The sequence below is a fragment of the Haliotis rubra genome, unplaced genomic scaffold (assembly GCF_003918875.1).
Source record: "Haliotis rubra isolate DU_JTF1 unplaced genomic scaffold, ASM391887v1 Scf262, whole genome shotgun sequence".
In the NCBI taxonomy this organism is placed as follows: Eukaryota; Metazoa; Mollusca; class Gastropoda; order Lepetellida; family Haliotidae; genus Haliotis; species Haliotis rubra.
In genome coordinates, this window is record NW_025766692.1 from 718977 (window position 1) to 739574 (window position 20598).

Genomic DNA, 20598 nt, shown 5'->3' on the forward strand with positions numbered 1-20598 from the left:
TTGCAGTTTGTATAGAAGTAAGAAATCAAATAATTAGTTCTTAGGTTTGCATGACAAATTACAGATGTAATGGATTGCTTCTAGTTCATTTTAGAGATTAATCACAGGCTGTTGGTTTTGTCCAGGGTTCAAGCCATTTTCCCAACCCCTGATCCTGCTGCACTTAAAGACAGTCGAATGAAGAATCTAGTCGCATATGCCAGGAAGGTGGAGGGAGACATGTATGAGACGGCAAATAGTCGGGTATGTCAATTACTGTGTGATTTGTGCTTGGAAGCTTTATAAAACATGTTCTTCCCATGTTTAGGTGGTGTTTCGTCCATCCAATGGCAGCTATTACTTCAGAATATTATTTGAAGTAATTTCAAGTCTTTTATCTGTAGGGATCTCTGACTTTTCAAGTTTTCTAACTTAGGTGTTATTGGATGTAGCACGTGATGGTTTGGCACAAGTTTTGGAACTGTTGCAGTGCATATGCCTTGTATGTTCTTGAGATGATGTTTATAGTGCATCCACTGTATTTATCAAACAAGGAGTGACTGCAATCATTGTTTGCCAGTATCATGTACATTTGTTTTGTAACATTTCTGACAGTTAAGTGTTTGATTAGAAGTGTATTTTACAAACTTCTGCAGGAGGAATATTATCACCTTTTGGCCGAGAAAATATACAAGATACAGAAAGAGCTGGAAGAAAAGAGAATGAACAGAATGCGTCAGAGTGCACCCCCAAGGGGACCAATGGCTCCAGGACAAATCAGACCACCAACAACACAAAGTGAGTATTTAAGATGCTGCTTGTCTTGGCTTGAACCTAAGTCCAGTGGCCGATGAAAAGGTGTGTATCATGATGAAGTTCCTTAACCCATGATGTCAATTTGTCTTTTAGATGGAGCTGCTGGAAATACAAGTCAGATTCAAGCTGCCCTGAATGCCACGGACAGTTTCATGTCCCAAGTGCCCCAGGTTCCCCAGGTACCCCAGGTACCGCAGGTCCCTCAGGTCCCTCAGCTGCCCCAGATGCCCAACATGGCTCGAATGCCCATGGTACAGAGAACAACTCCTCCCCCAAACCAGGTATGTTATTGGAACTGCCTTTTAGTCAACTGTACAGGGAGTAACTTCAAAGTGTACTACTGTTGATTGAATGAATCTACAAGAGTTAAGACTGATAGTGACTTTGTTTGTGTCCTTCAGATAAATGCCCAGCCCAGTTCTATTGGCCAGATGTCTATGAATGCTGCCCTGCAAGAGTCTCAGAGACAATTCCAGGAGGTAATGAAACAACGTGCTCAAGGCCAGCAGCAGCAGCAGCAACAACAACAACAGCAGCAGCAGCAACAACAGCAGCAGCCTAGTCAGAACCAGACATTGTCATCACAACAACTGCCACCAATGTCTTTACAGGCTCAAGCTCAGAACCAGAATCAAGCTGGCATACAAGGAATGCACATGGTCCCAGGGACCCAAACATCACAACAGATGGGTATGCCACCACAACAACAAACTCCTCCGCATATGGCACGTCCACAGCCATCCCCACAGCAGCTGCATCAAATTCAACAGCAACAGCAAGCAGCAGCAGCAGCAACAGCAACAACAGGCACAGCAGCCCCAGCAGCCCCAACCTCAATCACAGACCCCAATACAGCAACAACAGCTGCAGACCAATCATCAGACATCAACACCACAGTCCCAGCTTCAGAACCAACTAACAGAACAAAATCAGACACACACTCAGCAGCAGCAGCAGCAGCAACAGCAGCAGCAGCAGCAGCAACAACAGCAGCAGCAGCAACAGCAGTCACAACTGAAACAGCAGCTGCAACAACAACAGCAGCAGCAGCAGCAACAACAACAGTTAACTCAAGCTGTAAGTACAAGTTCTAGAATTGGTGTGTGTACTTGGTTCCATGTTAATTTCACTTGCAGCTAAAGATGTGCCAATATTGACTATCATTGATATTTGATGGAGAATTTAAGCCAGTTCCATTATTTTTCTGTAGCATGTTTTCTGTGTAATTGGATTGTAAAATCAAGGAAGCTTTACTTTTCGTCTCCAGTTCTTGCTTGTCACGTTGAGATAATGATCAGCAAACCTTTTTCAGTCCTAGAATCAGACATTGAAATTTAAGGATGATGGATCCTGCTGTAGTTACATTCTTCATAGCAGTAGGGGTGTATGTTGGACAACATAAGTTAATACTTTTCAAAGATAACTGATGGATGTATAACATCTTATTCTAACTGCAGTTGACAGTTAATTGCCTATTTTCCATTAAAATGTGTGGTTGCTCTGTGCTCATTAAATATTATTCTCTATTTGAAGACAAACAGTTCAATGAAAGGAAAGCCATCAACAATATCTTTACAAGGAGACCAATCTCAGATGAATCAAGACGTGGTAGTGAAGCAAGAAGTACCAGAGGCTAACCAGCAGCTGGCTATTCTTTTGGCCAGTGATTCGTCAACATCAAATGCTATGTCACCACTGAGCACCAGCCATGTGACGCCAACATCTAATACTCAGCCTCTCAGTACAAGCACAAGCCTGGAAGACATTAAATCTGAAATTAAGCAAGAGGTCAAAACAGAACTAAAATCTGAGCCTTCATTGGACAGTGTGAACAGTGTTGGAGGGAAAGGTTTTGGGAAAGGGTCGGGAAAGGGATCGGGCAAGGGATCTGGGAAAGGCAAATGCATGCCAAGTGTTGAAAAGATGGACACAGAGGATTCACAGGGCTCAGTTCCTATGAAGGATGAGGCAGGTTCTGTGTCAGGTTCAGTGCCTGAAAACTCTACCCCTAAACAAGAACCAGCTGATTGTAATGCTGAAGCCAGCAACAACACAGAAGATAGTAAGGCCAGCTCAGGAGACTCATCTTCTACCAGTATCCAGTCATCTGTTCCTATAGGAGCTGCAGCTGCTGCTGCTCAGAAACCCAGGAAGAAAGGTAACATTGAGCTTAACTTGATGTCCACGTTTTGAAGGACAGAATCGAAAATTGTTTCTTATTTATCAAGTTTACCATCAATTCAGTGATTATTCTTTGCTAAAGAAATGATTATATCAACTTTTCATGTTGTATTCTCTATCAGATGTGAATGAAAATCCTTTGACATTTAGGATGACAAGCAGCAGAAAATTAACATATGAAACACTGCAATAATATATAGAAATTTCATGGGGTTCTTTTAGCTTTAAATCTCAAATAGGATATCAAATTAGGAAAAGTGTTTTTGTCTTGTTTCAGTATTTAAACCTGATGAGTTGCGGCAAGCTTTGATGCCTACACTAGAGAAGTTGTATCGTGTTGATCCTGAATCACTGCCCTTCCGCCAGCCTGTTGATCCCATTATGCTTCAAATACCAGTGAGTATTCTATTCAGAAAGCATATAAGCAGGGATGAAAATTTTCTGTGGACTTAGTTGAATGAGGGGTCACTTTTGTGACAGAAGTCATTACAATACACACATGAATTGTATAGATTCTCAGTTTGTGGTGGTGGTGGTTGTTAGGGGTCCCTGCATTAAACTGATTTCATGTGCTGCTCGAATGTACCTTAGGGTCAAAATGAGAACATAATCTTTAATAAGTCATCATGTTTAGATCAAATGTATAGATTATTTCCAGGATAGATAAATTTTTGCCCAAATACATGGACAAACTTGTTAAGATACCAACTTGACTTTGCCAGGATTACTTTGAAATTGTGAAGAAACCAATGGACCTATCAACTATCAAGCGGAAACTGGACACTGGCCAGTACCAGGACCCCTGGGAGTATGTGGATGATGTATGGTTGATGTTTGACAACGCCTGGCTTTACAACAGGAAGACATCTCGAGTCTACAAATACTGTTCAAAGGTAAGTTATAGAGGGAAATTATTTTTAAACAAAAATATTTGTAAATAGATTTAGCTAAGTTTCCAAGGATATTTTCAATATGAAGTTCTATTATTGAACATTTACATATTTTTTTGCAGCTCTCCGAGGTGTTTGAGAATGAGATCGATGGTGTGATGCAATCACTTGGCTATTGCTGTGGTAGGAAGTATGTCTTCAGCCCACAAGTTCTGTGTTGCTATGGCAAGCAGCTGTGTACAATCCCCCGAGATGCCATGTACTACAGCTATCAAAACAGGTCAGTTAGTCATTGTAGTTTCTTAAGGCTACTAAAAGTAACTGATGTGCATTTCAAAAACACTATATAAATTGTGATCTTAATGTAATCTTAATTCAGACAAGTCGATAATTATTTTTTATAACACTAAATATTTTGTTATAATGTTTTGTCTTGACATGTTCCATGCTTGTTTGTCACAAAGTATATATTCATATCTATTATACATATATATCTATATATGCCTGTGCTTTATGCTTGAACATTACTATTTTTACTCAAATTCATTTTTAACTCTCAATTCATATTTTAATCAATCTCAAGTAAGAAATAAAATATTGTTTTGATAATTTTATGAACATCTTAAGTGAGTTACATAATTGCCTTTTCTAATGAGACTGTCAGGATTATGCTCAAGATTATAGCCTAAACTGGCATGTGCACATGTAGCAGCAATCCACTTTATACACTGCATCCTCCTTCAATCACTGTGTATCACCAACTAGTTAAAAGCCTTGCATTCACTTCTATTCTTTTACATAAATGATCATCATCAATCATTCAATCATTTATAGAAGTGAACTTGCACCATTTCTTGATTGTGGAGCCCAGATGAGAACCTATCACTATGTTCTTTGCTAAACTGATGTGGGGAAACATTTAAAAGTAAAATTTGCATTCATGATTTTGCTGTGTTTTTGTGTAAAATGTTTCAAAAAATTATGTACTATTTTAACAAGGAATTATTAGGTTACCTGGATACAAAAGCATATAAAACTTCAGGTGGATGTCTGTTTTTGGTGGATTGTCAATATAGAATTATATTTAACCAATTCTTTCATAAGGCTATTAACTTTGTCTTGATCATTATTGCCTTTAGCTAGACTTTCATAGTAATTCCCATAGCTAGTAAACCTAGTAACCCATTATAATTCTAATGCACTAGCAGGAGTAAGACACATCTCATGATTTGCTTCACTTGGTTTTCTACCACCCCTGTTCATGCTCATCTTTTTATTTCCTCCCCCTGCTTATTTATCTGCTGCTGCCGCTGCCCTGCTGTCAATGTGGTGTTGGTGTCCATCACAAATACCAATGTCCTGCCCTGCCTGTTTTGCTGTGTCCCTTGTGTATTGGGGCCCATAGCAGACTAAAACCTGGAACTATTTCTGACAGATACGTGTACTGTGAGAAGTGCTTCCAAGAAATCCAAGCTGATGAGGTGGAACTGGCTGATGACCCAACACAGCCTCTTACGTAAGTTGATAGCAATATCTTTTTTCTGTTGACTTGTCATATCTTTTAGGTAACTCTTATGTAATTAATATTTTGTTGATACATTCTTCTTGTTGTTTTCTCATTCAGAAATGTGAAGATTAATGTATATGCTACATATGTGTTTAATGTAGCTAAATGATGAACAACACTGACTTTCTTCATGATGTTTTATGTTTGCAGGAGAATCAAAAAGGAGAAGTTTGATCGGTTAAAGAATGATCAACTAGATTATGAGCCGTAAGTTCTTTTGAGATGTCTGACAAAATGTCAAATCACCATGTCTCGAATATTGTTTGCCTGATAAGCAGTGTGGTTGTTGTTAGGCTTTGTTGTTAAATACAACCTCGACTGCACTAATGAGGCAAATGAATATCTCTATTTTCTCACCTAATTAATGGAACAACAAAATATGTCATATCTAGGGGATGTAATTGTTTAAACTTTGGTGTAGACACATAACTATTTCACCATGAATCCTCATTTCACCACAAACTAATACAACTGATTTTTCATGTGAATTGATATTTTTCTATCTAATCTATTAGAGTAGACAGTTAAAATAACTATCAGCAGAGTCAATTTAATTTTTATTTGGCTGTTTTTCGTTTGGGTGAATCCACAAACTGTAACTTTGTTCCATAAGCTACCTGGAAGAAAAAGCCCCCAGATGATGACATTATAGTTGAAAATACAAAATGTGCTTTTGAAGTTATTATGTTGCAACATCAGAAATGTTTTAATGTGTTTGTTTTCCAGATTCATAGAATGCTTAGACTGTGGAAGAAAACTTCATCAAATTTGTTGTCTGTGGTTCGAGCCAATTTGGCCGCAAGGGTAAGTATCCATGCAATATCTGTATTAATATGTTTTCTTTTTGTGAAGGTTTATGTGAGCAAAGTGAAATAGCTGTTCGCACAATAGTTAGAAAAGACATGATTGAAGAATCTGTGTGTTGTGGAATATTTAGGGACTACACCATACACAATATGTGGATATTATAATGTGTGTTATTTTATCAGTACATAAAGTAAGTATATAATGGGCTTCCTCTGATGTTGTAATAATATCTGCCACTTTGTGCAAATACTAAGTTTAATTCGTTGAATAATTGGTATGCAACATGATATTTTCATAGTCACTAGACCTTTCTTTATATTTCCTCATTTCTGTTACTTTTGAAATCTACTTGTCAAAAAAAATTTCTGTATTACTACAATGAAATTCTATGTTGTTGTTTTTCAGGTATACCTGTGATAATTGTTTAAAGGCCAAAGGTGCGAAGAGGAAAGAGAACAAGTATTGTGCAAAACGTGAGTTTGTTTTTGATTATTACCAATGAGAAATTTAGGAATCATTTGTTAATAAGTAATTATTCATGTTTGGGATTCAAGTTAGTTCAAACCAATAAAACATGAGGTTTCTTTTATGGTTTTGTGAAACGTTTTTTCAGTGATGTTGGGGTTAAATTGTGCAACCCAAATATAGATCAGTGTTTCCTAAACTGTGTTTGTTATTATTGTTACAAGGAAGCCAGACCTAAAACACTTTTTGACAGTGTAAGAAACTATTGTCAAGAATTACCTAAAATAATTGTCCTTGCAGTTCATTCCAAACCTACACTTGTTCACACTCACAGTTAATGGCTTTGGTTACAGGTGCCCATACTTACATTTGAGTGCCTTTTTCTCTTGGTTTTATTTAATATACTGTAAGCCATTAAAAACGCAATTTGACATTCATACTTTCTTTACTCACACCAATTTCAACATATATAAACCTAACTGGCAGATATGTTTTAAGTGAACATCTGTGAATAAATTCATCGGAAAATGTCTAGTCAACAACAACATCAGTGACGCAACAACGACATCAAACAAAGGTGGGGTCACTTGCAGTCAATATCATGTGTGCCCACTGTGCGCTGCAAGACATGCTCGCAGTCTTTGGGGCATTGAAAGACACACATTTCTCAGGAACAGCTGTTGGATGGTCTGCAGCCTCTGATGGTCTGTGGTCTGATCATGACACAACCCCCTCCAAAACGATCATGTTCAAGGACACAGTTTGGCGCAAGTCTTTCTCCTTTACGTCGATAAATCTGTGGACGTCCATCTGCAAAGGATAAGTTAAACCTGGATTCATCTGACAAAATGACATCTGGCCATGTCCTGTTGCCAAGATTGGCCCCATTTGCTGCCCATCGCTGTCTGGCAAGTCTGTGGCGATGCAATAAGGTTGGACCACGGTACAGGTGACGACACCGGATGTTGAAGGCAGCAAGGCGTCCTTGCACCTTTTGGGCGCTGAAATGACGTTGACTTGTCCCAATTGTCCTTCTTGCCTCATCATCAGCTGTTTGGAACCGATTTCGCAAGTGTGAAACTCGGATATTGCGGTTTTGTCGAGCTGTTATCACAGGTGGTGCACCAGGTCGCGGACGATCGGCAACACTTCCGGTAGCCCGAGAACGTTGGTTGAGTCGACTTCCAGTGGATGGAAGTGCCTGGCAATCATCACATCTGAAGCACCTTGGTTGACCATACCGATAACCTGATTCCTTTCGTCTTGTGTCAAGTGTGGCATTTTCTCAAAGTGATTTAGTTCCACAATTCCTTGTGCTTTTACAGGGCCTAGGTGCAGGTAATGCATGTGCACAACGTGTTTCATGAATGTGGTTGTGTTTACGAGAAATGACAAAGGTTCAGTTTTAAGTATCAAATTTCATGTGAGAGGAATGCTCCGGGACTCGAACTCGAAATGGGCCAGAATAACAGCCTTTTATCCCTACATCCTCTGTATCGCAGGCAAAAATCTTCAATAGAACTTTTGAGAGTTTCAGGACAACAAATACCAATTGCGTTTTTAATGGCTTACAGTATAGTTATATTTTATGGTTAAAATTATTGTCAAAGCTTCTGGACCAAATGAAATGTCTAAGAACGATGTTGCAACCTGCTCTCATGCTCAACATAGTGGTTTACTTTTGTATTCATTGTCCATGATACAGATGAATATGTATCTTCATCAGTTTTTCCACATATATACACATTTATATAACAGTTAAACATGATTGAATCTATATTTATTTCGGTATCCATTTGTTGCAAACATCTGTAGACAGTGTTTGATGATTGCTTGAAAAAAGTGTTTGATGATTGCATGAAAAAGCCTGAAATTTGAACATTTTACTCCGAAAGACCCTGAATTCAATTAAGCCTTGAAAAGACCCTAATTGCCAGTGAATTGTCCTGAAAAGACCCTAAAATTTGGCGAACTTGTAAAGTTAGGAATTTACAGAAAACTGAGACCCCCCCAAAAATATTTTGCAATGATAATGTTTGAATTTCCATTGCAAAGCAAAACTTTTGGAGTTTCCCATCTCAGTGATGAGCTAAGAGTTATTTCCCTACGATGGTCTGTCCTACAGTCTACCAGCCTAATGTTTGTTCAACAATATGTGTTTCTTTATTTGGCCTAAGAATTGTTTATTGGGCTTTAACCCATTCAACACCGTAGGCCGGAAAACCGGCCAAGACGTCACGAGTCCCCAGACACCGTAAGCCAGTAAACTGCCCAGGCAGTAGTCGCATCAAAATTATCTATAATTTTAGGAACCTAACTAACATACGATTCTTTTATCAAATCTATCACTTTTCACAATGTCTGAAAACACTTATTAAATTTCAAATGGCCATATATTATCGACAGGATTAGAATTATAAACTATTTTTTGCAATGTTATTGAAAAAAACAATTCTTGGACACATGCTTCGTCAAGGGTCCACGGCAAAGTTGTCAAAGAGCAAAGTAACAATGTTATTTGAGAAAATAATCAAACAAACTGAATAAACTGAAGAATAAAATCCACAACAGTACTCATAAAAGTTGTCAAACGTACATTGCAACTTACTATTTCCATCTTTTTGGGCGTTCGTGTAATGTAATTCAAGTGCATTCTTGGCTTTCGTCGCCTCGAACTTCACTCTCGGACACAATGTTTAGTGCTAAAATATATGCATGAAGCATTTTTGTCACAGGTCATAACCTAGCACGATACGTCCACTAAGTTCCGTAATATACATATAGGTGGTGATTTATTGCGTAACACGTTCAGAATAGCGTGATTTTACCCAAATCTTTAGTCTGAATCATTAGTTTTCGTTTACGAGGACGATTTCCATTGCTGTAATATGATTGGCTGCCTGAGGTCACGTGCAGGATTTTGACCAATCACGATCCTTATATCAGACTGTGGCGAAAAAGCATTAGAAACCAATTTTTATCCAATAAAATCGCTTCTTACAACTGTGAACATACTCTTAGCAAGGGTACAGTGATATTGTTGATGTTCACAGCTTTCGAACGATACCCACCATCAAACGAATCACCTCACATGTTATTCATACAAAGCTTCGAAAACCGAGGTATTTCCCACTGTTGTATCACGTAACCGAGCGGAAAGTCACTGATACCGGGAAATAGACGACCATACATATTATTTGAGAAATCTTTTTTATGATAATTTTCTGATTACGTAAAAATGAAAATATAGAAGAAAAAAGGGAAGTAGAGGTGTGACGATACAGAAATTTCACGATACAATACGTATTGCGATATCTTGGAATGATATGATTCGATGCATATCACGATATGCTATCTTTAGTTATTTTCTTTCAAAATGTATATTTTGATAACAAGTAACAGTGTAAATTTTTACATAACCGTCAATTTCTGGTGAAAATTAACAATTTTAAGGTCAACGATACATATCACGATACGAAAAAAAGTATCGATATATTTATCGTTAGATAAAGTATCACGATTATCGTCACAGCTCTAAAGGCAAGGGGATATATGACATGTTACAAATGGAAAGAGTTGCCGCATTTTGTGCTCCCTTTGTGGTTTATCTAGACATTATAAATGTTTAAGCTTGCATTTTCATTAAAAGTTAAATTAATTATGTTGTAATTGGATTATTTGAATAAAATGATCAAACATTTTTTTTCATATTTATGAACAGTAGGATTAGACCTTTCAAATGGTGTATGATATGTAGTAGCAATAACGTTTTACAAGCTGATATTTTCCTTGAAAAACATAGGCTCCATCTATGACCTCAGATTCTCTGGGAACTCGGTGTCATGGCAGTAAAATCCTCTGGTTGACTGGTGTTGAAGGAGTTAATACCCTTAAAAGGCCTTACATCTGAAAGATGACAATGTGTATGAACCGTGTAAAGGAAAATCAGTACACCAGATATACAGGCTTCGAAAATGCACCAGGGGGTTGTTCTATTCTGCAACTTTTGTCACCAGAGTAAAGTCAGAGCTTGAGAGAGTTTTATTATATAGAGTTGTTTTATTCCTTCGTGTATTTCTTGATAAACTTCACATTATGCAATATGCAAACTACATCACACCTCAGACAGTAAGTGTAACCTGATAATCTATATGTTAAAAATAACCCTAACTAAAAGTCCAAGTGTGACAGTTAAATATATGATAGAAGATAAGTAAGACATGCATGGGCTTGTGGATTCAAATGTTTTGCCAAGACTCCTATATACACTTAAATGTAGGGTTATTTGGGGATAATGTTCTATACACTCTGATTCTGCTGAAATGTAGGGATTGCCTTGGAATCTGATAATAATAGCCTTTTATTTCTGATATCCATTTTTCATATTTTGGTCTTTGTGTCTGAATTCAACTATTCCTCTTTTACAATTGCAGGACTTCCAAGTACAAAGTTAGGAACCTATTTAGAAAATCGTGTAAATAATTTCTTGAGGAAGAAAGATTGTGGTGCTGGAGAGGTGTCTATAAGAGTGCTATCAAGTTCAGACAAGCTCACGGAAATCAAGCATGGAATGAAGAAGAGGTAAGCAACACTTTGGAAATAGTTATAACTTGCACTTAGCTTGCACAAGAATTTGTTCACCACATTTCATAAATTGCCTGAGTTTTATTGTCACACGCCATGAAGTGGGAGGGGCATTTAGGTTTGAGCTCCGTCCGTCTGAGATGATGGGGACAGATTTTCTCAAAAAAACGTTATAGATAGGGAAACCAAATTTGGCATGTGTTTTCAGGAAATGAATGCCTTGATGGAGTTCGAAAAAGTAAACCGTGTTCCTCATGTCATGTGTTTCTTGATTTAGTGCATGTTATCCCCAATGGTGACAGATTTTTTTTAGCAACCGTTTTAGATAGGGAAACCAAATGTGTGAGTTTTCAGGACATGAATGTATAGTGGTGGAGTTAAAAAACAGGAACCAAATAGGAACAGGGCACTGTGGCGGGAGATATTGATGACCATGTCTTGTTATCATCTCTGTTGTAATGGAAATATTTTAAGAATTACCAAAAAAACTTGAAATTGTTCCTTAGTAGGATGAATTTTGCAAAGTTGTTGCATTATTTTTTTCACAGATTTGGTGGTGAAGTACCAGATGGCTTTCACTATCGATCCAAAGCGATGTTTGCTTTTGAGGAAATAGATGGAACAGATGTATGCTTCTTTGGCATGCATGTACAAGAGTATGGATCAGACTGTCCAATGCCCAACACAAGGTTAGTGCTTGAGCTTGTTCCCCTCTGCTGTCAAAATAAGGTCTTTTCAAGATCAAAGGAAACGGGACTAAGATTCCCTCCTTCACTTCTGTGAGGAAAGGGACATAAGTATTGAGAAAAGGATTATTGTCCCCCTCCGGAACGGGGGACTATGTATTCAGCGGCGTACGTCCCGATTCTTGTTAACCCGATATCTCATGAACTGTTGTACCCAATGTCTTGAAATTTGGTGACGGCCTACACTAGGGAATTACGCAGACACCAGTTGATTTGGGTGACCTTGACCTTATTTTCAAGGTCACCACGACACAGACCACTTTTCAAACTGTTTTTAATGTGATATCTCATGCACTGTTGTACCCAGTGTCTTCAAATTTGGTGAAAGCCTACATTGGGGGACCTTATCTTCAAGGTCACCATGACACTTTGCACGCTTTTAACTCTTCTTGACACGGCGTCTCATGGACTGTTGTACCCAATGTCTTCAAATTTGGTGACAGCATACATTGGGGGATTACAGAGACACCAGTTTATTTGGGTGACCTTGACCTTATCTTCAAGGTCACCACGATACTTTGACCGCTTTTTAAAGGCGATATCTCATAAAACATTGCACCCAATGTTTTCAAGTATGTTGACAGCCTACATTGGGTGATTATGCAGACACCAGTCATTGCAGGCATCTTGTATGTGACCCAAAAATAAAAAGTAGTAAATATAGATATTCCATTCTTTAGTGGCGGGGGACATTGCCATATCAGTGGCAAACACTTGTTTCTCTTTGAGTTGGAGGTTTGAGGCATTAATGTATGAAAATGTTGAAAATAACAAAATTGATAATTTCTTTTATTAGAACAATTGGAGATGTATCAGTTTTAAATCATGAATGTAAATATAAATATGTGATACTTATACCTCTCTTTACTCCTTTTCTGTCACATGAAAGATCTGAAATAAGATGGCAAAAAAAGCTTTTGTATATTTTGCTGTACTCAGCAACACATCCATATCTTCAGTGCAAAGAGAGAGACCTCAAAACCAGACGTTAGGACCTTTTTTAATTTTTATACTACATCTTATTTTACCCCACAAATTAAAACAACAGTTATGATTGGAATATTATTGATCATATTCTTGGTTTAAAACCAGCAACAAGTAACATGAAAGATATCTTATTGCAGCAGATGCTTATGAAAGTGAAACTTAGTAAATCATTTATGTGTGTGTGTTTCAGGAGGGTATACATATCATACTTGGACAGTGTTCACTTCTTTCGCCCTCGGGCCTTGCGAACTGCTGTGTACCACGAGATTCTGATTGGCTATTTGGAATATGCGAAGCAGCTTGGCTACACCATGGCACACATCTGGGCTTGTCCTCCGAGTGAAGGTGATGACTACATCTTCCATTGTCACCCTCCGGAACAGAAAATACCCAAACCAAAGAGACTGCAGGAGTGGTACAAGAAGATGCTAGACAAAGCTATCATTGAGCGATGTGTCACAGATTACAAGGTGATGATACGCATTCTTTTCCTATCATACTCAGATGATTTCTTATTGTCAGATTGTTTGTTGGTGTGAGAAGTAATATCTGCCTGTTATTTCTTTACAGATTTAAGAATTATTTTTATTATTACAATTGTTTTTGTCCTGCCCTACATTGATCAAATTTGGAGTCATGTTTATATGAATTTTACTTGAGAGGTATTTTTATATTTTATGCTAATTGATTTTTATTTGTTGCAGGATATCTTGAAGGATGCAATTGAGAACAATTTGACAAGTTCCAAGGAGTTGCCATACTTTGAGGGTGACTTCTGGCCCAATGTGCTGGAGGAAAGCATCAAGGAGCTGGACCAGGAGGAGGAGGAAAAGAGGAAGCGCGAGGAGGCTGAGGCAGCTGCTGCTGAGGCTGAGAGCCAGGAAGTCATAGATGAAGTTGGAGATGTGGTATGTAGAACTCATTTCCAGGCTTATCCACACTTTCCAAATACACCTTTCACAATTAAGCATTAAAAACAAGACGTTCTTGTAAGTTTGAAAGAGGTAGCCAACCCATTGATTGTCAGCCTAATATTCAGACTGTCATCTGGAAAAATGTATGGTCTTGCAACCAGTTGACATTTTATTGTTATTAGTGTTAAGTGGTTAATAAAATTGTGTTGGTAAGTGTTGACTTTACTTTATGTACTTTTAATTTTACAAGTTCTTACACCTTGTACAAAACTATGCTTGTTTGCAACAATTTAGATAGTTTTTGCATGGAAATATGTGAATCAGGTAAAGGATGAGACATGAGGGATGGTTTCAAAGTTTGTGTTCATTATATCTCATTCTTAAATGGTATGTCTGAGGAAAGTATAATAATACTTTAGATTTTTCAGTACTTTTTACAATAGGAAAGATCTAATACAAACAAGTCTTCGTTATTGAGATTATTGTTTGATGCATGATGTAAGATTGATATAAACCTTTCTATGAAATTGCCTGTCTATATGTTTTTTCTCTATCAAACAAAACACACACACACCGCCAGGATCCTATGACATACTGTTGCATTTGTTTTATAGAATGATGCTGACAAAAAGAAGGGAGAGAAGAAAGGTCGAAACAAGAAAGCCAACAAAAGTAAAAGTAGTAACAGGAAAAACAACAAGAAGACTAATCTTCCCCATGGTGGAAATGATCTCACTGCCAAGCTCTATGCTACCATGGAAAAGCATAAAGAGGTGAGTCATTGAGAATCTAGGCGTAATGCTTTTCTCTTTGTTGTGTCCATTCTTAGAAGACTCCTTGCCTTGCAGATCTTGCAAAGGTTTATCTGATTGGACCATAAAGCAAAAATAAAATAATTTGAAAGGGGGACCCAAATATCAAATGAGGATCTTGGGACCTGTTCCTCACTATGTCTATCATAACGTTCATGCATCAACATTGACTTATTTCATTTGAGGGCTGTGATTACTTTGTGACACTGGGCTCAGTTTATCAATGCTTGTTTTTAATGTGTTTGTCATTTTGCTATTTCCTATGGATCATATGGACATAAATAGATATGTTTTGCATTCTTGTGTAGTTAAACACAGTGTGCCTTAGATTCTAATTGTTCACGTTGGGTATATGTAGTCTTTGTGGCATTGTTTCTGTGACAAGTGATAGCCTTTTCTTTTGTTGAGTAGTACTAAGGATACGTACGTCTATTTTCAGGTGTTCTTCGTGATTCGGTTAAGACCACAAGCAAACCATGAACTTCCTCCCATTGTGGATCATGACCCAAACATCAGTTGTGAATTGATGGACGGGCGAGATTCCTTCTTGACAATGGCAAGAGAAAAACATTATGAGTTCTCCTCATTGAGACGAGCAAAGCTGTCCACGATGGCATTGCTTTATGAATTGCATAATCAGGGAAGAGACAGTTTTGTGTACACTTGCAACAACTGTAAGACGCATGTGGAAACAAGATATCACTGCCAAGTTTGTGATGTAAGTATAGAATGTTTTCTTTGAAGTGGGTAAATAATCCGATGCATGTCAATTGAAAAGACATTGTTTTCAAATTGTGTAGATATATACTCATGCTAACCACTTGATGTGTGGTCCAGTATTGCCGATTACCATGCTGCTGTCATTTGGCGGGAATATTATTGTGTGCAGTGTTGAACCACAAACAGTTGAAATAGAATATTTTCTCTCCTGTGTTTTGCCGAAGATGCACATGGGTTTCTCCAAACGTGTAACTGCATTGCTTTTAACTGTCATCTGAATTAAGCTTATCAAACCTTGATGAAACTGAAATACTGCAGAAAGCACCTTCTGTTTTATTCACTTGCATTTAGTCCAGCCGTAGTTACTTACTGGTGTTTTTGGGGCAATGGGGTAGCCTAGTGGTTATAGCGTTGGCTCATCACGCTGAAGACCCAGATTTGATTCCCCACATGGGTACAATATGTGAAGCCCATTTCTGGTGTTCCCCACCGTGATATTGCTGGAATATTGCTAAAAGTGGCGTAAAACCAAACTCATTAGCTCACTCACTCACTCTAGTGTTTTGTTTTCATACTATGCATATGGCAAGAAGTCAAATATGACTAATGAAAATATACTTATATATTCTTATAACACTTCCACTTGATGAACCTTATTGTAACCAAAGTTGTGAAGTGAAAATTGTAAAGCAAATTTCTTGTTTTAGCAAACCATCCAGACATGAAGGTATCTTGATGTTTATAGATCCTTTCTGTCCTTGTCAAAATACATACAGTATATGATTCATGTCCTAAAATACTGTCTTGCTCTTTTCCAGGACTATGATCTCTGTATAAACTGCTACAAGAAGGATGGCCACCACCATAAAATGGATAAATTGGGTCTGGATCTTGATGACGGCTCATATTCTGGTGACAAACAGGACAATCCTCAGGAATCTCGCCGTCAATCTATACAAAGGTGTATTCACTCATTGGTGCACGCCTGTCAGTGCAGGGACGCTAACTGTAGACTGCATAGTTGCAATAAGATGAAGCGTGTTGTCGCTCACACAAAGAGCTGCAGGAGAAAGACTAATGGTGGTTGTCCCATCTGCAAACAGTTGATTGCATTGTGCTGTTACCATGCCAAACATTGTGATGAGAATAAGTGTCAGGTGCCCTTCTGTCAGCAGCTTAAGCATAAACTCCGCCAGCAGCAGCTGCAACAGAGACTTCAACAAGCGCAGATGCTGCGGCGTAGAATGGCCATAATGACTGCTACCACAAGCAACGCCAATAGTGTGAGTGCTTCTACTGCTTCAGGAGCAGGTACTGCAACTGTCAGTGCAGGTGGAGGAACAGTGCCAGCCTTACCAGCTCCTATTCCACCAGCAGCATCACCTCAACAGTCAGCATTTGGTAATGGTGGGAAGCCTCCAGCAGCCCCACCACAAGGGGCCTTGCAAGCTGCTCTCAAAGCTCAGAAAGCTGCAGAATTACAACGTACAGCGATATTAAGTGGAAAGCCTGCAGCCATGCAACAAGCCATGCAGCCGCCAAAGATGCAGCCCAAGCCACCTATGCAGCAACCAACTCAACCAAATCCACAGATGGTCCAACAACGCCCACCCCAACAGTGGCCCCAGCAGTATCAACAGGCACCTCAGCCTCAGCCTCAACAGCAGCCGCAGCAACCCCCACCACAGCAACACATGCCTATGCCGAATATGAGAATGCCTATGCCACATCAACCACAGCCATCTCCTGTGATGAATCCTGGCATGGCAGCACCTCAACAGCAGAGACCACAACAATCCAGTACCATTACTTCTGCTGCTGTTCATCAGTTACTGCATGCTCTCAAAAATCAGACAACTCCACACACAGAACAGAAAGTGCTAGCTATGCTTAAACAGAACCCAGTGTTAATGGCATCTGTGCTGAAGTTAAAGGAACAACGCATGCAGCAGCAGCAGCAACAACAACAGCAACAGCAGCAGCAGCAGATTCAGCAACAGCAGCAGCAGCAGATCCAAAACATGTCCAATATGCAAACCATGCCACCTCAGCAACAGCCACAGCCATCACCAATCACCCGCAACAGTTCCGCATGCTGCAGCAGATGCGTCAGCAACACCAACAAGCAGCAACAACAACAGCAGCAGCAGCAGCAACAACAACAGCAACACCATCAGCAGATGAACCAGTTCCAACAACCAATGCAATCCTTCCCACAAAGGCAGCGAATGAACTTCCCGCCCCAGCAGGCATACCAGAATGATAATTCGTTGCAGCACCAGTTCCAACAACAACAACAACAGATGATGCAGGTACAACAAATGAAGCAGCACATGCAGGCTGCAAGTAGTGGACAGCCTATGAGTCCCAATCAGCTTCTGGCACAGACAAACCCCTCGCCACAGCACCTTATGCAACAGGTGCGATCACCCCCAGCTTCCGCTGCACAGCTTCCACAAAGTGTCCGATCTCCACAACCTACCCCCTCACCCCGTCAACAGCCCATCCCCTTCCCGTGCCAGCCACAACAATCACCTCATCACATACCTCCCATTCACTCCCCTCACCCAGGGGTAGGTGGCCCACCTGTACCATCCGATCCTAATCAAATGAACTCTGACCAAGTCATGCTTCCTCAGCTGTCATCAACTCATGCTACAATATCCCAGTTACAAAGCCCTGCTAATCCTTCAGACTTGGGACTGAGCCAAGCGGAATCTGATGTGTCTCCGCTTCCACCACAAGACCAGCTTTCACGCTACGTGGAGACATTGTAGTAGTGGGCTGGCCGGATGACCGGCAGTTGAATGTGTTGTGTACAGAGACAGAAAAGACTGAAACCCAAACATAAAACCCATGCAACAGATAATTTATGTATCATAATTATAACTTTATAGAGATTGGTCATCATTGTATTTTGTCATGTTTTTCATTTTTGCAGAACAAATGTGTCATGTTTTCATAAAGAAGATGTATGTTTTATTATATAAAGAGAATTTATATCACCTGCAGATAAAATCAGCCTAGTTAGTCATAAGTTAATCTCATTGGACTTTCATTGCCCATGGACTTGAAACATTTCTACTTGTGTACCATGAATATGTATGAAACTTTATTTGTATAGTTAGTTTCATAAGAACCACTCTGTCCTGTGTCTTGATTTCATTATGGCTCAGCTCTCTATGCTGTAGTTAGTTTTATAGCTTGCTAGTTTGTTTAGATGTATGTTTTTTTTTAACTGGCTGGAAGAGAGAGTGATGCGACACTAGAGGCAAACTGCCAGAGTGTCCAGTGAATGTTGTATGTGATTGAATGACCACGTGATGACCGTTAACGTATTCTTCGAAATTGGTATTTTATGTCCAGTTGGACGATGTACAGTTTCCAGCATGAAATATCAACTACTTAACTTGTCCTTGTACCACAACCAGTGAAAAACATGCTCTCTTCCTGCCATTAGGAAAAGTGCATCTGCTGTTCCTTCCCTCTCCCTTCTCTGCCCCCACCCCTGCTGAGGGTAGCTGGCTGGTGTGTGGGAGATGAGGAGGGTGGAGATTAGGGTACCTAAGTGTCTGTACAAACTCTACTGTGTGTATGTAGCTACTGTGTCTTGGAGATGCTGGACTGCCAGTGTCTCCAGTCTTTACTACAATCTTTCCAATTTGCATTTGAAAATTCATGAGTGACATATTGTAAATAAATAAAAATTTTCCTACAAGGAAATTGAATGAAATGATTTTGAGATTTTGTCATCTTTTTTGTTGTAGATCTCTTTAGGACTGATTTTCATTGTCTCCTTGAAATAGCGTTTAAATGATATGAATACTACAATGGACCAGTGATAACTGTTCATTGTGGGACAGTGATTTAGTAGGAGTACTATGATAACTTTCAGTCACTCATAAGGCTGTTATTGTCGCTGTATGTTGTGTCTGAGCACTGAAAAATCACACAAGTATGAAAGAAAAACCTGAGGTTGAAGTTGCTTTGAAAAGATGCAGGTGGCTTGAAATATTACCTAAATAGACTCAAGAAGTACCTGTTTCCCTTTCTTTACCAAGCTATACCCAAATTAAATCCTGTGTGCAGAATGAGTTTTGCCAGCAAAGCCGCCGCAAGCTTTACTCAATTCTTTTAGAATGTATAGCAGTTATTTGAAATGACAATTTTAGGTCCACAAGAAACAATCACCTCATCACATACCTCCCATTCACTCCCCTCACCCAGGGGTAGGTGGCCCACCTGTACCATCCGATCCTAATCAAATGAACTCTGACCAAGTCATGCTTCCTCAGCTGTCATCAACTCATGCTACAATATCCCAGTTACAAAGCCCTGCTAATCCTTCAGACTTGGGACTGAGCCAAGCGGAATCTGATGTGTCTCCGCTTCCACCACAAGACCAGCTTTCACGCTACGTGGAGACATTGTAGTAGTGGGCTGGCGGATGACCGGCAGTTGAATGTGTTTGTACAGAGACAGAAAAGACTGAAACCCAAACATAAAACCCATGCAACAGATAATTTATGTATCATAATTATAACTTTATAGAGATTGGTCATCATTGTATTTTGTCATGTTTTTCATTTTTGCAGAACAAATGTGTCATGTTTTCATAAAGAAGATGTATGTTTTATTATATAAAGAGAATTTATATCACCTGCAGATAAAATCAGCCTAGTTAGTCATAAGTTAATCTCATTGGACTTTCATTGCCCATGGACTTGAAACATTTCTACTTGTGTACCATGAATATGTATGAAACTTTATTTGTATAGTTAGTTTCATAAGAACCACTCTGTCCTGTGTCTTGATTTCATTATGGCTCAGCTCTCTATGCTGTAGTTAGTTTTATAGCTTGCTAGTTTGTTTAGATGTATGTTTTTTTAACTGGCTGGAAGAGAGAGTGATGCGACACTAGAGGCAAACTGCCAGAGTGTCCAGTGAATGTTGTATGTGATTGAATGACCACGTGATGACCGTTAAGCGTATTCTTGAAATTGGTATTTTATGTCCAGTTGGACGATGTACAGTTTCCAGCATGAAATATCAACTACTTAACTTGTCCTTGTACCACAACCAGTGAAAAACATGCTCTCTTCCTGCCATTAGGAAAAGTGCATCTGCTGT

The 20598-nt window shown here is 39.1% G+C and overlaps 1 protein-coding gene across 1 annotated transcript in view; it reads left to right on the forward strand.

Moving 5' to 3' along the window:
- LOC124280238 (histone lysine acetyltransferase CREBBP-like) overlaps positions 1 to 19205 on the forward strand; it is a 33789-nt gene extending 14584 nt beyond the window's left edge. Inside the window, exons 8-27 of the mRNA XM_046716143.1 lie at positions 126 to 243; positions 636 to 777; positions 889 to 1076; positions 1197 to 1872; positions 2155 to 2171; positions 2329 to 2953; positions 3254 to 3372; positions 3699 to 3869; positions 3989 to 4146; positions 5302 to 5382; positions 5584 to 5640; positions 6160 to 6237; positions 6646 to 6713; positions 11139 to 11286; positions 11838 to 11978; positions 13213 to 13492; positions 13727 to 13930; positions 14551 to 14709; positions 15188 to 15466; positions 16287 to 19205. Coding sequence (XP_046572099.1) covers positions 126 to 243; positions 636 to 777; positions 889 to 1076; positions 1197 to 1872; positions 2155 to 2171; positions 2329 to 2953; positions 3254 to 3372; positions 3699 to 3869; positions 3989 to 4146; positions 5302 to 5382; positions 5584 to 5640; positions 6160 to 6237; positions 6646 to 6713; positions 11139 to 11286; positions 11838 to 11978; positions 13213 to 13492; positions 13727 to 13930; positions 14551 to 14709; positions 15188 to 15466; positions 16287 to 18245 — 5668 coding nt within the window. The 3' untranslated portion in view covers positions 18246 to 19205. The remainder of the gene's footprint in view (positions 1 to 125; positions 244 to 635; positions 778 to 888; positions 1077 to 1196; positions 1873 to 2154; positions 2172 to 2328; positions 2954 to 3253; positions 3373 to 3698; positions 3870 to 3988; positions 4147 to 5301; positions 5383 to 5583; positions 5641 to 6159; positions 6238 to 6645; positions 6714 to 11138; positions 11287 to 11837; positions 11979 to 13212; positions 13493 to 13726; positions 13931 to 14550; positions 14710 to 15187; positions 15467 to 16286) is intronic.
- The last annotated feature ends 1393 nt before the right edge of the window (positions 19206 to 20598 follow it).